At 42.1% G+C, this 16,024-nt stretch overlaps 1 protein-coding gene across 2 annotated transcripts in view; it reads left to right on the forward strand.

The window, feature by feature from the left end:
- The window catches only part of MRPL1 (mitochondrial ribosomal protein L1), a 67,266-nt gene that overhangs the window by 7,849 nt on the left and 43,393 nt on the right, over positions 1-16,024 (forward strand). Inside the window, exons 4-7 of one of the 2 annotated variants that reach the window (XM_075606849.1) lie at positions 2,526-2,609; positions 6,964-7,035; positions 14,241-14,352; positions 15,617-15,717. In XM_075606849.1, coding sequence (XP_075462964.1) covers positions 2,526-2,609; positions 6,964-7,035; positions 14,241-14,352; positions 15,617-15,717 — 369 coding nt within the window. The remainder of the gene's footprint in view (positions 1-2,525; positions 2,610-6,963; positions 7,036-14,240; positions 14,353-15,616; positions 15,718-16,024) is intronic. The other variant, XM_075606859.1, reaches the window with a different exon arrangement.

The following is a 16,024-nucleotide window of genomic DNA, read 5'->3' on the forward strand; positions in this document are numbered from 1 at the left end:
GAAGAGGGCTGTCGGTGAGAGATTGGCAAATATTTTAATTGATGTGCCGTCCATTTTCACCTCCCGTCTATACGCTGCCCACATTATAGACTCTTGAAAAAAGTGCAGCTATACTATGTCGCGAGGTGCATCGGGTCCCATTCTCAAGGCGCTGTGCGCCCTATAGAGACATAGTTGTGAGTCAGCCATATCTGGGGAGAAGCAAACCGAAGAGCCATTTCAGATACTGGTCGACTTGTGTGACCGTCTCTGGGACACCTCTTATTCGGAGGTTGTTCCGACGGGACCGATTATCCAGGTGCTCCATCTTGATAATATCCGTGATCTGGGATTGCAGGTCCTGGATTACAGTTTCTGTGGATCTCTGATATATGATCTCATCCACCTTTGTTTCCAGGGTGTCCGTCCTCCCTCGCAGGCTCCCAATCTCCTTGTTGGCCTTCTCATGATCTTATTGAAGTTCTGCTTGAAACGTCTTTTTCATTTTGGCAAAAAGTTCTCATCGTGGTTGGTGTGTGTGGGGCTGAGGTCAAAGATCTCCAGGTCTGAGTCAGATTTAACCATGCCATGTGGTTGTTCACCATGTTCTGAAGCGGGATATCTTGTGGGTCTATCTTTCTTGCGAGGCGGTATGGGTCTTATTTTTATTTGTTCCCCTTTTGGGCATTTTTAGGTTGAGTTTGAGTTCCCCCATGAGTTATGCTGGTTTTGATCAGGAGTACCTTGGATTGGAACCCTATTTATCGGCTGTGAAGCCCTGCCAATGCCGGAGCCAAGCTAACAGGCAGCCATTAAGCTCAGTGCCGTGCATACGCTGCCTTAAGCTTTGGTCCCGCTGCGGCTGGCGGCGCGCGCGGCAACGGGCCACCAGCCCCTTTCCTCCAGTCTGGAGGTCCCCGCTGGCTCCTTCCGGCGTGGCTGACTGCGTGCTGTGACGTGTCAGCCAGCCGGAGCTACAAGGAGCTTGTGGTTTCGACGAGTGTCGCGTCACGTGACACGCAAGGGAACCAATCATGGATTGGATCCCAGCAACCAATCCGATTTACGCCCCCATCTCCGATTTTCTCTCTTCTGCCCCTCCAATCCCCCTTCCGATTCCCCCCCCCCTGCTCCGATTACCCCCCCGTTCTGATTCACCACCCACCCCCCCCCCCCCCCTGGTGTATTTGCCTGTGTGTGAGTGCCTGTGTGTGTCCTTCCCTCTGTGCTGTTCGCCCCTGGGACTCCTGGCTTCAGAGTGCGAGGGGCTCCGGGAGTGAGAGAGGGACCGACGGGGAAGGGGTGGACAGCGCGAGAGCCCTCCGTTCAAACCGCGCCCCCCCCCCCTCTCAAACCACGCACCCCCCGCTCCAGCTCCCGCTTCCTACAGACCGCAGTTAGCGGTCAATTGCCTCTCAGCGTGCTGCCTGCATGCAGTGCGGGCGCGCTGACTGAGAGAGCGGGGCCTTAGCCTTAAAGGGGGATTTTAATGGCTGTCCAATTGGACAGCCACAGCTGATGATGTTGCAGCTTCCTCTTGGTCTAAGAGTTGGAAGCTCTTTGTTTCCCTTGAAGGGAGCTATAAACCCGGTAACTTCTCCGGTAAGTATCTCAGGTCCTGAATTTGAAAATAGCAGTGTCTGGCTCAGGAGTCCCGATGGGTTTCCAACCTGTAACATTGGCAATGATGAACAATGTACAAAAAGTAGGAGGGACCGCTCCTTTTTAATATGGGGGGCGGGGAGGAATAGTTTGATTATGTACATGTGAAATGTATTTTTAATTGTTAATATTTTAACACGTCAGATTGAAGTGTTTCATAAACATAACGTTCTTTTTCACCGCTTCCATAGCACTAACACTTCCAGTTACCTTTACCCCCTGATAAAGCGCCTCGGACTTATATGACGTCAATGATTTGGATGTGATTGTGAAATGAATCTAGGTTAGATCTGGAATTATTGGTACATGGTATTCAAACAGGTTATTTCAATTTGGAAAGGGACCTGTTGTTCGCATCAATTCAGTGGCCCTTGGCAGAGCTTAGTATTTCTAATTTGCTTAGGCGCTGTATTTAGATTCTAAATGGTTCAAATGTAGCTGCTTCGGCCCTGCCTAGAGTTACTGTATTGTACGGAAGAGAAATTCAAAATAATCCCCACATTGTTGAGGGTGAGTCAGTTCTTTTCACTGTGCAAAATAATTCCTGAAGAGCAACATGCAGTAATATGAAACGTGTTGGGGAGGGTGCACCTCCATTAAACGCTGTATCACTACTACACGCCTACTTTTTTTGGTGACATTAACTGAAGATCAGAACTATTTGTGTCGCCACTTTTGTTTTTGAAGTGGAAGGTGTGGGTCACCTGTTTTAAAAGCAGTTAAAACATGTACAGTCACAGGACTTGCACTTTAACTTCTACTGAGCGAAACCGTGGTTAAATGAATGGACACGGTTACATAAAAAAATGTATTGAATTGCGTACCCAGGCTAAATGATTGCTCGTTAGAACTAACCGTACATTTATTTGTGTTTTTTGTTTTAGAAAAAAGTGGATCCATTTGTAGGTTACGTTGATTACCCATATCCCTTTGCAGGAGAGGAAAACAAGATTTTGGTGTTCACAGAGGTTTGTTTGGCTTATTTTATTGACCGAAAAGTCGGTGTTGCAGTGAGCAGTTGTGCCCGCTCTTATTCATTTTTGTGTACTTTTCTGAGCATTTAATTATCTTTATTTTTTTTTTAAATTGTAAGCTTCTGCAGAAGTCAAATTTAGGAAAAAAATAGGAGGAAGAATACAATCCAATTTGATCTTTTATTTTGGGGAGAAAAATAAATGTATACAAAATAAATATTATAAATATATATGGATATCGTGTATGGTTCAGAATGATTTATAAATCATTTTTAAGAAGTGGTTTCAATAAATGTATGGTTTCTGTTCAATTATATATTTGTGATACACTAATAAAAATACTTTAAAAAAAAACATTTTGAGAAAAAAGTGTATATTCGCCCAGTTGGTCCAATGATTGTGAATGAGACAATACTTAAAAAGAGCTTTATCCCAGATATAGTTCTCCGCTGTCATGTATTTTCTTGTCAGAATGCAGAAAGCTGCAGCCTACTGAATCCCATAGCTACTGTTTCTTACCATAGCAGAGAAAACAGAAGAGTAAAAGAAAAACACACCAATAGTGTCATGTATTTATTTCTTTTTTTAATTTTGCACCAAAATAGAAAAGACTTGTGATATTACAAACACTCACAATAAAAATGATTTGATTTAAACATCTATCTCATTTTTGGAGAAAGCAGGGACACTATTTTAACTATTCAAGCCACTCGTTATTATTATTTAGCAATAATTATAAACCATTCACTTACTCAATCACGATATACATATTTATTTATAATTATTTTAAATTTAGTGTGTGTGTGTGTGTGTGTGTGTGTGTGTGTGTGTGTGTGTGTGTGTGTGTGTGTGTGTGTGTGTGTGTGTGTGTGTGTGTGTGTGTGTGTGTGTGTGTGTGTGTGTGTTTTTTATTTGTGTAAAAAAAAAATCTATAAAAACTAATGTTATTTTTCGTCGCCTATCTTTTTCCTCAATTTGAGAAATTTGTGCTGGAGTGTATTTATCCAATGTTCTTTGTGTGAACTTTGGGATTGGTCCCTGTTCTCAACCCAGTTTTTAGGGAAAGTATAGGATTGCTTATTTTTGTTGTATTTTTTTTATGGTGTTCACCAATTGATCCACTAGTGATTCATTGACTACACATGTCCTGGAACAGGAATCTGTTTTTCTCTGTCTTCAGGCTGCCAGCACTCCTCAGCCTAGCTGTTGCAACAATGTTGCTACCCCTTGTGGGTTTTCTTGGCTTATGTCAGTTGCCTTGGCAACCCCCCTGCCTTTTACCAGGTTGGACTGCGCCTCTTCCCCTTGCCAGGTGGTTTTGTCCCAGTAAATTTCCTGTCAGCCCAGACCAGCATGCTTCCTTTTTAGTCCCAGCAGCCATCTTGCGCAGACATTTCTCCTATCCTGGTAAAGTAACTGATTTGTATCTATCCCTATATCCTGCATTTTGCCCACTTCCCTCAGCTCCCCTTCCCCTCCATTGCTCTCATGTCCCAGTGTTTCCTCTGTACTTTTCCCCTCTTTTTTTTTTATTTGTATGTTGTTGCCCCAAATAAACCCTTCAGCAAGTAAGAAGGTTCCTTTGCTTGATATATGGGATTGAGTTAAGCTGCCTGTCCCTACTCCTCTCTCAGGGTGTGCTTGGCCCAGAACAACACATCTGTATTGATTACACATCTTCACTGTCGTTTAACATGATTGCTTTTATTTTTTTGTTAAGCGCTTACTCTTTGTGTTAGTTGAGATTGATTAACTACCTGCAGTATTCCAGCAGACCTATTTTTCTATCGCCGTCTTCTGTTTCTTCAAGGAGACTAAGAATTTTAAAAAAAAACCAAGTACATATTATTTAAATAAAAAGACCAATAATATTAATATTAAAAGTTGTTTTTTGATTGCCACTCAGAGCTTCCGATCACTTAAAAATAATAGAATTTGTAGAGCGATTTAAAACAAAGCTTTGTTTCGTGTAGGATATGATGCTGTTTAGTCTAAGAAGCAGAGCACAGCTGTCACCTGCTACTTGACCAAGGGAATGTTTGATACCACATGCAGTCTGAGATCTTTTGTTTCTGGCAAGCGTTAGTTGCTGAATGTTGGTATTAGTGACGCCAGAGGAATGTGCCAATATCTGAAGAATGATTCTCTAATGGCATTCTGTACAACTGTTGCGTCTGGCAGTGTTCGACATTGTAGACACTGATACATACACAAGGATTCTTTTTTTCCTTATTTGGGTATAGATCCACAAAGCTCTGTTAAGTCAGGGAACATACAGTTATGTGACGTTTAAGGCGTCGTTCAGGGTGCTGGCTTCGGGGGCAGGGCGTGCTGACGTGCGTGCTGCCGTGAGCAACAAAGTATTCAATTTGAATACTTGTTGTCAGGGTAGCTACTGCCCTGCCTCCGAAGCCAGGAGTTGCTGCTGACAACAGCTTCAGTAAACGAAAATTTCGTTTCTTGGAGCTGAAGCAGCGTCACAGCGACCAAGGCAGCCAATGAAATCATTCTTCAGAATGATTTCATGACTGCAGCTTGGATACTTTACCCTGCCGTCTGTAGCCCCGCCCCCTCCCCAACGCTGAAAAGTCTGCTGGGGGATAATCACATGTCGCCCAGCAAACTCCCAGCACTGCCTGCCTCCCGCCCTCCCTCCGAGTCCTCAGCTGGCAACCTGAACGAGCCCTAAGTAAAATAAGATCAGACGTTGTGTTCCCTGGCTTAGGCCTCAATTTACATAGTTACATAGTAGATGAGGTTGAAAAAAGACGTACGTCCATCAAGTTCAACCTATGCTAAATTTAGACAACAGATACTTTATCCTATATCTATACTTACTTATTGATCCAGAGGAAGGCAAACAAAAAACCCCATTGTACAATTGTACCAGGAGCTGCAGAGAGATCCGGATGACGTCATCGTAGCGGCGCTACATGTGCAAAAGCGATTTGTAGCACTACTGCCGGGAGACATGGCCTGATAATATCTCTCTCTCTCTTTGTGTGTGTGATTGGTTTGTTCAGATGCACCGCGATTGGCCCGAGACAATCACGTCTCTGCATGAGACAAGCTTTGCTGTACGTCGCGGCACTACCGTCGCGATTGGTATGTGCGCTTTCATTGGATTCTACTGCTTTGTTTTGAAGCTGCGTGGTGTCGCGCCACGTGGCGTCGCCGGCGATTTTATGGTATAATCACGGCCTTAGACATGGTAGCTTCAAAGTTCATATGCAAAAAAAAATAAAGCCTGATAAATCGCATTAGAATAGACTTAACGCAACATTATGCTACAATAATGTGATGTAATCTTTCAATAATATGACATTGTCAGTCTTGGAGTAAGGCCGCGCTTATAGTGCCGGCGGCGCGCTGTTGAGTCAAAACAAATGTGTTGACGCCGTTGCGTGCGCTTATAGTAGGAGCGGCGTGCCGGATTGGTCGCGATCGCTGGAAGTCACTTCAATTTGATTTTTCTAGCGACCGCAGCGTGACGTCGCCGGCACTATAAGCGCGGCCTTGCTCCGATTCAGACTGGAACTAAGCGATTGGCTGCACATGTCACACAAGTTGGTATGAAAACATTACAAAAGCCTTAATTCGGTGTAACGCCAAGTTTAGTAGCGTTAAGTCTCTGCGTTAACCTGGAGACGGTGCAGGGGTGCGCAAACTTTTTCGTCTGCGCTCCCCTACCTGCTCTCCCCTCCCCCCCTTTTCTCTGGCGTTTCCGACGATGTGGCGTTGCCATGGCAGCGTGATGTCATGACCGCGGCGATGTTCCGTCAGAAAGCAGGAGTGGGACTATACAGAGGCCTCGCGCACTACCCAGGTATTTAATTGTAATGCTGTGGGCAAGAGCGCAGGGCCTCTATAAGCACCGTGCTGACCTCCATCCCCCCCCCCACCCTGAAAAAATTTTGCTCCCCCAAGTTTGCGCACCTTTGCATTAGAGAGTAGGTAATTCTATGACAAAGCTTCATTTGCATGTCATTATTCTCTCCGCTTCCTTAATGTTACTTTTATGTCTAAAGCACTTATTCCCATGCTCTGTTATTTATTTGATTACCACATGTATTACTACTGTGAAGCGCTATGTACATTAATGGCGCTTTATAAATAAAGACATACAATACAATACATTATCCGTTCTAGGCAATGCATTGCTCTTCTGTGGCGAATACATGACTTAATGTGATGTCGGTGACCTTTGTGGATACATCGTTAAGTTTAACTGAGTTGAGCATCTGGGGTCGTCCCTTGCATATTGACACATTCATTCACCCTTTCTTCTCTAACAAGCTCAGTGCTAAAGTGATTGAAATAAAAGATTTGTCACACTTTTTCTTGACAGAATGCAGAAGAGGCTCAAATAGCAAGAGACAACGGGGCGGCTTTTGTTGGAGGAAATGAACTTGTCCAAAAGGTACAATTTTTCCTTCTCTTTTGTCTTTGACAAGCCCCTTAAAATTACAGCGGTGGACAGTCAGGTGTTTGTGTGTGTGTAATATATAACTACATGCATGTATATTGTGTGTGCAGTTATATATGAGATACTATATACTGTAGATATATGTAGCATATATAAATACTATCATTACAGAAAGCTGTGTTTGTACACAAGTATGGAGCCCTTTTATTGTAAATGAAAGTCCTACCCACGTAATCAAGTTTAAAATAAATACTGCCTTTGGGCTACGGAAGTGTTTACTGCAGCCCTCAGTAGACTGTAAAGAAAACAAACATGCAAATTGTATTCTGTGGCTTTGCCATCCTAAAGAAAGAATGAATGCATGGCACTGCTATAAACCCTCACTGTGATTTTCCTTTATTAATGTGCCCCCCCCACCCCCCCAACCCCCTATACCAGATAAGGTAATCATTCCCTGAAACCCTCCACTGGCATCAGTAGAATGCAGGCATAATACACACCCATCATAACATCTGCTGCCCGACTGCAATTAGAACTGTCTCTATCTATGCATATTTCTGTATCTGTCTCTATATCAGTCTCTCTGTGTCTCTGTCTATAGATATCTATGACTTTACATTCCTTACTTGACTTCGCATAAGAATTTTTATTTTTGGTCTCATGTTCGACCCAAAAACTATGAAATGTACAAACCGTGCAATTGTAGCAAAAAATAAAATAATGTGCGCTAGGCGACCACTAACAGGTGCAATGGTTCAACAATTTTGACCTCTCAACTTAACTGTTAACTTAAGAAAGAGTGTGAGGTTTATTGCTAAGTGATGATGGCTAGTTATTTCTATGTAGTGACACACACGAGTCTAACCCACCTGCAGTAGAGATGATATGACATGAACCATATATAAAAAACAAATAGTGTTCAATCCATTAACCTCATACAGTAGACCTGATAGAGAAGCAATGTGGAGTAACCTCAGAATGTATGCATGCAAAATGCCAATTATAAATATGGGTATGTGTACCCTGAAAAGTCCACAATAACTGTGCTGTGTAGTCTACTGTGGATGCAAAGTCCAGATACAAGGTAGATGATATGCTGTTAGATGCTGCCCCAAGCAAGGATAACCAGTCCTGTATACATATAGCAAAGACAAAACAAGAAGGAAGGGCGCATTTGGAGCATATAGATGTATTTTATGTATGTGTTCAGAGTTGCATGAATAAAATGATGTTATAATAGAAAAACAAAAAGCTTAGTTGAGAGTGATATCAGAAGTACAGACCACTGCGGGAGATGGTAAATTAACCCTCTAGGAGTCCGTCTGTCATCCTTCACTGCGTGCCTGGAGTGGGATTTCAGAACTGCCTGTGGAGCCGATGTCTGTACCGCTATAGCTGTCCTCCTTCTCAAGCGCTGGTCCTCTGGGTTGGCTTCTCAGGGAGCGTCTCGCTTATTTCGGAGTTTGCTGTGGTGCGGCTGCCCTCCTGGTATTCCAAGCTTCGCTCTCTGTTGCACCGGAAGTGACGCCGTTGGTAAGCTTTTCCGGTCTGATCACTTGGGGTTTTCTCCTGGGCTGAAATCTCACTACAGTGTAGTATAGGAGCGGGATCCGTCGCTATGAGGTCATCCGCTAATACACTACTGAACTTGCTGAACATGCAGTCATTGTAATGACTAAGCAGGACACAGCTTGTTCTCTAGTAATCCAACGCGTTTCGGCACTGTCTGCACCTTCAAAAAGGATATAATGTTGCAGTGTGAGATCCCTTCCTTAAGTACCCACTGGGGAGGTGGTAACCTCATATCTAACTGGTTGATTGATCAATTAGTCTAAGGCTGCACTTATAGTGCCCGCGACGGCGACGCCGCTCCAAAATAATGGACTCCGTCACCAGCGCTTATAAAAAGATCGACGGAGCGCCGTCGCGATCAAAAATTTGGAAGCGGGTTAAATTTGATTTTATTTTACAGACTGTCGCCACATGTGACTGTCTGTAAACTAATCAATGACCCCATCGCTGAAAGTTAAATTATAACTTTCACGGTGGCGGCGGGAGACATCATCGGTCGCGTCGCCGTCGCCAGCACTATAAGCGCGGCTTTAGTGTAATGACCCCCTGTGTGTAATGACACTCCGGGTTAATTACACCTCAGTGTGTACTAAAGGGATCTTCAGTGCTCCATTCTAGTAATATGGGTAATGTCATTATTTCTAACAAAGTGTACATTTATTATAAAAAAAACAATTATATGATCGTAATATAAAATAATAAAAACATATTTATGAATTAAAACAATAGTTATTTAAAAACAATATACATGTGATAAATTAAAATGTATAAACAAACAACTGTGTAGCTAATAAATATCAAGTAGTTTGTGCACCTCCTACTTAAATTGTATTCCTGGGGCACTATTTCTCAAATGTAAAAATATTTTAATCCAAATACAAAAATATATCTATTCCATTTTGTTAGTTAACTTAAAATTGTAATACATGTAATAGTAGATACTGGGTACTTAACATTTAAGAATAGTTTAATGATGCTCTAGAAAGCATACTAAAAATGTAAAAAAAAAATTTGCTTGTGTCACTCCTGCTATACATTATTCAATTTTGATCAACTTTAATAGTTCCCACATGGAGAGCCATCTGGTTGATGTACTTACATTTATATACTCAGTCTGGTTGCTCTAAACAAAACATAGATATTGCACCTAATTTTATAGTTAAATTCAATGGTTTGGAGCTACTGAGGGGAAAAAAAAGTTTTTTACTGAAAGGCCAGCAGGTCTAGTTCATCATTGAGACCCCCTGGTTGCATGGTTTGCAATTTGAATATCCAGTAGGATTCCTGTGGTCTTAGTTTTAGAAATCTGTCACCCCTTGCTGTGCCCATTTTTATACTTTCTATTCCTAGTACTGTAAGGCCCTCAGGATTATGGTTATGTTTGAGCGCAAAGTGTCTGGACACTTTACTCAAAGATTTCTCCACTTCCTCATCTCTACTCTATATCCTTTTTGTTAGAATTTGTTCTTTAATACCAATGACTGTGTTTCAAAATCTAGGTCTTCTGCACAGTTTCGTCTGAGTCTCAAAAATTGTCCATATGTATCGTTTGTTTTCCATAACTTCATGTGATTGCTCTTGGAGTCTAAATAATTATTGGCATCCACGTGTTTAAAAAAGGTTTTGGTGACAATATTTGTATCCTCACTTGAAAGAGTCAGGTCCAGATAGTCTATTGATCCAGCATCATACTTGGCTGTGAATCAAAGAGAACAGAAATATTTGGAAGCTATTATTGCACTATTTGAGGAAATCGAACATGAGGTTCATCTCATTTGTATTTAAAAATAAAATGAATTTCTTAACGTTGCTCACCTCCCTTCCAAATAAAAATTAGATCATCTATGAATCTTCTTTAGAACATGATATTTTTCAGGAAGGGATTGTTTTGCCATAGTTGGCAATCCTCCCAGTATCCCATAAATAAGTTTGCAAAACTGGGAGCAAATTTACTGCCCATAGCAGTTCCACACACTTGTAAATAAAACTTGTTTTCAAAGATGAAATAATTGTGCTTTAGGATAACTCTGATACAATTTAAAATGAAATCAATCTGTTTCGGGCTCATGAGCAAATCTTTTTTTCAAAAAGTGTGTTACAGATGCAATCCCCTTCTCATGTTCTATACAGGTATAAAGGGAGGAGACATCGGCAGTACCCCAAATAAGGTCTTCTTCCCAAGTGAAATCTTGTGCTAATTTTAATAGTTATCCCTTAGGTACGAACTTAGTCCTTTCATGATTCTGTAGACAGGAGTCTATGAATTCAGATAATTGAGTCAATGCCAGAGACTATAGGTCTACACGGCGGATCTATCAAACCTTTATGAATTTGGGGCACATGATAAAAGATAGGTGTCCTTGGATGAAGGATATTGAGTAACTGGTATTCAGATTTGTTTAGAATATCATTATCTAATCCTTCCTTTAGTAGTGTATTAAGGACTCTTTGATAACCAAAAATTGGATCTGTGCTAAGTTCCAGATAAAAATCCGAATCTCCCAGGAGCCACATTGCTTCCCTCATATAATCTATTTTGTCCTGTACTACCATACCTCCTCTATCCGCTTGTCTTATTACTAAACTGTGGTTCTTCCTGAGCTCTTCCAAGGAGGTTGTCTCTATTTGCGTTAGGTTGGGGACCATTTGGGTCTTAAATTCACAGAGTTTCTTAAAATCCTTATAAACCAGTTGGTAAAATACTTCATTGGGTTGTCTCTTTGACTGTGCTGGATAAAATGTTGGTTTTGGTTTAAAACCTTTGTCGAATATTCGTACCTAATTCGACCTCTAATCGATTGTCATGTGTATCACACCCTTCGATTTCCTCTAGTAGTGCAATCATTTCTTCCAAATATTTCTGTTCTCTTTGATTTAAACCTGCATCAAAGATAGGCATCATGTCATTGCTCTTGTTTTTTATGAAATGACATTTTAATGTGAGCTTTCTTTAAACCTTTGTAGGTCTATAAATAAGTTAAAAAGGGCAGGGTTACTGGTTGGGGCGAACGAAAGACCTTTCTCCAAAATGTATCCGGCCGCTCCTCCTTCTCTTACCATGCACCCCAAAACTGGAACAACCTACCAGAGACTCTCACATCCACCACCAGTTTAAGTTCTTTCAAAACCATAGCTGTCTCACATTTTAATCTGGTCTGTAACTGTTGCATACGCCCATAATATATATTATCTTTAAGTATGCATGCAATGTCTTGCATATAATGTATACCCTGTTCACTTATGTAACTGTATGTGTAACCATGTATTATTTGTCATTTTAACTCCTATGCCCAGGACATATTTGAAAATGAGAGGTAACTCTCAATGTATGACTTCCTGGTAAAATATTTTATAAATAAATTCAAACTCATTGGGGAATATTATTAAACCATCCAATTCTAAAGGAGGACCTTGGAGACAAACCAGTAGTGGTTTTCAAGAAAGCTCGATCCTGGAAAAATGTTCTAGTACCAAGAGTATTACCAAAGGAGCAGGAAACCAAGATTGAAGGTACAGTAGAGACATACTGTAGCTCCCATCTCGCCCAATAGGTCATTATAAATGTGGACAAAACGGATGTTGCACATGTAAACACTTTGGAAATAAAGTATTGGCATTCAGGTCAGAGGCTACAGAAGATGTATTTAAAATTAAACATTTCCTAAACTGTAATCCCACACGTGATTTACCTTCTTGGGTGCAATTGTGGCCTACAATATGTGGGCCGCACGAAAATAACTCTACGGGAAAGGTTCTTAGAGCATTCTAGAAACATCTCTAAAGGGTTCCTGGGACACGGGGTGTCCAGACACACTGAGCTCAAACATAACCATAATCCTGAGGGCCTTACAGTACTTGGAATAGAAAGTATAAAAATGGGCACAGCAAGGGACGACCGATTTCTAAAACTAAGACAACAGGAATCAAGGGGCGACCGATTTCTAAAACTAGGACAACAGGAATCCTACTGGATATTCAAATTGCAAACCATGCAACCAGGGGGTCTCAATAATGAACTAGACCTGCTGGCCTTTCAGTAAAAAAACTTTTTTCTCAGTAGCTCCCAACCATTGAATTGAACTAATATCTGTTTTGTTTAGAGCAACCAGGAGCTGCAGGGCCTCTGTAAATCTAATTTACCTTGGCTCTGGCGGCTTCTCACACGTGTGTCGCCATGGCAACGCGGCGTCAAATGACTATGTGGTCATGTGACGTCACGTTGCTATGGCAACGTGACGTCATGATGCCGGTGAGGGTACCGCCGGCAGGGGGGCATAGGGGAAAAAGTTTGTGCCCCCCTGATGTATAGTATAGCAGGAGTGATACTAGCAAAAAATGTTTACTTTTTTTTAGTATACTTCTAGAACAACATTAAACTATTCTTAAATGTTAAGTACCCAGAATCTACTATTACATGTATTACCATTTTAAGTTAACTAGCAAAATGGAATAGATATATTTTTGTATTTGGATTAAAATATTTTAATATTTGAGAAATAGTGCCCCAGGAATACAATTTAAGTAGGAGATGCACAAACTACTTGATATATATTAGCTACACAGTTGTTTATTTATACATTTTAATTTATCACATGTATATTGTTTTTAACTATTGTTTTAATTCATAACTATGTTTTTATTATTTTATATTGGATCATATCATTGTTTTTTTTTATAATAAATGTACAGTACACTTTGTTAGAAATAATGACATGAACCATTTTACTAGAATGGAGCACTGAAGGTCCCTTTAGTACACACTATGGTGTAATTAACCCTGAGTGTCATTACACCCGGGGGTCATTATACTTAGACTAATTGATCAATCAACCAGTTAGATATGAGGTTACCACCTCCCCAGTGGGTACTTAAGGGATCTCACACTGCAACATGATATCCCTGATGAAGGTGCAGACAGTGCCGAAACGTGTTGGATTACTAGAGAACAAGCTGTGTCCTTCTTAGTCATTACAATGACTGCATGTTCAGCAAGTTCAGTAGTGTATTAGCGGATGACCTCATAGCGACGGATCCCGCTCCTATACTACACTGTAGTGAGGAGATTTCAGCCCAGGAGAAAACCCCAAGTGATCAGACCGGAAAAGCTTACCAACGGCGTCACTTCCGGTGCAACGGAGAGCGAAACATGGACTACCAGGAGGCCGGCCGCACCACAGCACAACTCCGAAATAAGCGAGACGCTCCCTGAGCAGCCAACCCAGAGGACCAGCGCTTGAGAAGGAGGACAGCTATAGCGGTACAGACATAGGCTCCACAGGCAGTTCCCACTCCAGGCACGCAGTGAAGGATGACAGGCGTGCTATTGTAACCTATTCATTGTTCTGGTCTACTCCACATTTACTGTGCCCCAGCTTTTAAGTCACGCATATTCCTTAGTCAAACATTTTCTCCTTGTAGCTGAAAGAATGAAGCTTGTATCCCCAAATGACCACACAGCAATTACATAATGCTAGTTTTCACATTCCTTATTTTTAAGAAAAGTCGATTATTTACACTAGCTCCTCTGTATTATTTGATATCACACAAGTATATGTTTAGTGACATGGCACTTTTCAGTTACTTGTGTGCTTTGTAGCTGATGCTAAGCGACTATCTGGACTTTGCAGATCCTGGATGATGAAATTCAAGCCGATTTCTACATCGCGATGCCTGAAATCGTGTCTAATTTGACTGCTCTCAAAAACAAGCTGAGGAAGAAATTCCCAAAGACCAAAAGAGGTAAAATATGATTAATAATAATAATAATATTATTCAGTTATTTGGACGGCAACCCCTGCATTGGCCAGCCAGGGTTTGTGATGGTTATCTAGAAGGATAATGTCAGAATGTGCAATGAATACCGCATCAGTTAGTTGAGGTACAAATCTATACAACATTTCTTAACGTAGCGGTAGGAAAAGTCTGCGAACCCCTGATCACATTCAGTGTTAATAATCATCTAGACCTGTGGTTTTCAACCCCTGACTCTCGCCACCTCACCCGCCATCTTTTGTGTCCTTCCCCCACCCCCTCGCACTCTTCCCCCTTACGCTCCCTCTTCCACACACTTTCTTACACTCGCTCTCCCCCTCTCTCATCTATTTACACACACTCTCCCCCTCTCGCTTACACACACACACGCCCCCTCTCACTCATTCTCACACACACTCCCCCTCTCTCTCTCACACACACACACGCCCTCCCCCGTACAGACACACAGACTCCCCCACACACAGGCGCACACACACACACAGAGGCGCACACAGACACAGACGCACATAGAGAGACGGGCACGCACGCACACAGGCAGGCGCGCACTGGCACGCACGCGCGTACAGGAACGCATGCGCACACGCGCAGGCACATGTGCACAGGCAGACACACGCACGAACACGTATACACACCCGCATACGTACTCACACAGAGAGACATACACACAGACACACATGCACAGAGACATATACAGACGCACACACACACACACGCAGACAGGCATGCACGTACACACGCACATGCATACACAGAGAGGCACGCGCTGGTTCTCCTCACTCTCCAGTCAGCCGGATGTTGACGGCAGAAGCAGGGAGGGGAAACGACATTGAGCTGCTGATGCTGATGCCGGGTCATTGCTGTGAGAGTTATTCCAGTTCTCCCCCTCCGGCGGCCGCGGGTCCCCTGAGGGAGGCTCGCAGAACCCCGGTTCAAAATCACTGATCTAGACTGAGGAGCACCATACTTAGATTTAGCTTGGTTTATCCGATCTTTTAAGTAGTAATCAAAAATGTGCAGCGCAGGGGAGAAATGTTGGAAGGGAACTTTGAAAAGTGTTGGAACCACTATGAAATTCACTAACATGACTACTATAATTTCTAAAGATAAAGCAAAATATTTTTACTTTCCAACCCATGCGTGATTTTTTTTTTATTTTTCCTTCTCTGCCAACGGGGAACACAAACCCTGCGTTTCGCCTCGCACATCTTTTTGGATCATTTTCTTTTAACAGGGACCGTGGGCCGTGACATTCCCAAGATGATTCAGCTGTTAAGAACGGTCCATGAGTATATGGTAGAGAAAGAATGTTATGTGCAGACCAAAATAGCAACGGTAAGTGCAAAAAAAAATCCCCCCTTTCCTCTTTCACAGTGTGTTGCGCTCCTGCCCATTTCCTGCAGAAAAATAATATCGCCACTTGTGACACTGGCAGCTGTTTCCTGCACAGTGAGTTGTATGGCCAGGATCCCTGTGCCAGATACTGGAGCTGTGGTATGCTCTGAAGAAATAATGTAGAAAACTCACTTTGTTATGTTTAATAGTTGTTATTTTGTTATTTATTATATATGGGAGCTTGCACCAGCACAAGTCTTAACATTTTCTAGACATTCTGCTTGTAACCAGTTGAGTGCCAAACAGA

The sequence above is a fragment of the Ascaphus truei genome, chromosome 1, assembly GCF_040206685.1.
Source record: "Ascaphus truei isolate aAscTru1 chromosome 1, aAscTru1.hap1, whole genome shotgun sequence".
Taxonomy (NCBI): domain Eukaryota; kingdom Metazoa; phylum Chordata; class Amphibia; order Anura; family Ascaphidae; genus Ascaphus; species Ascaphus truei.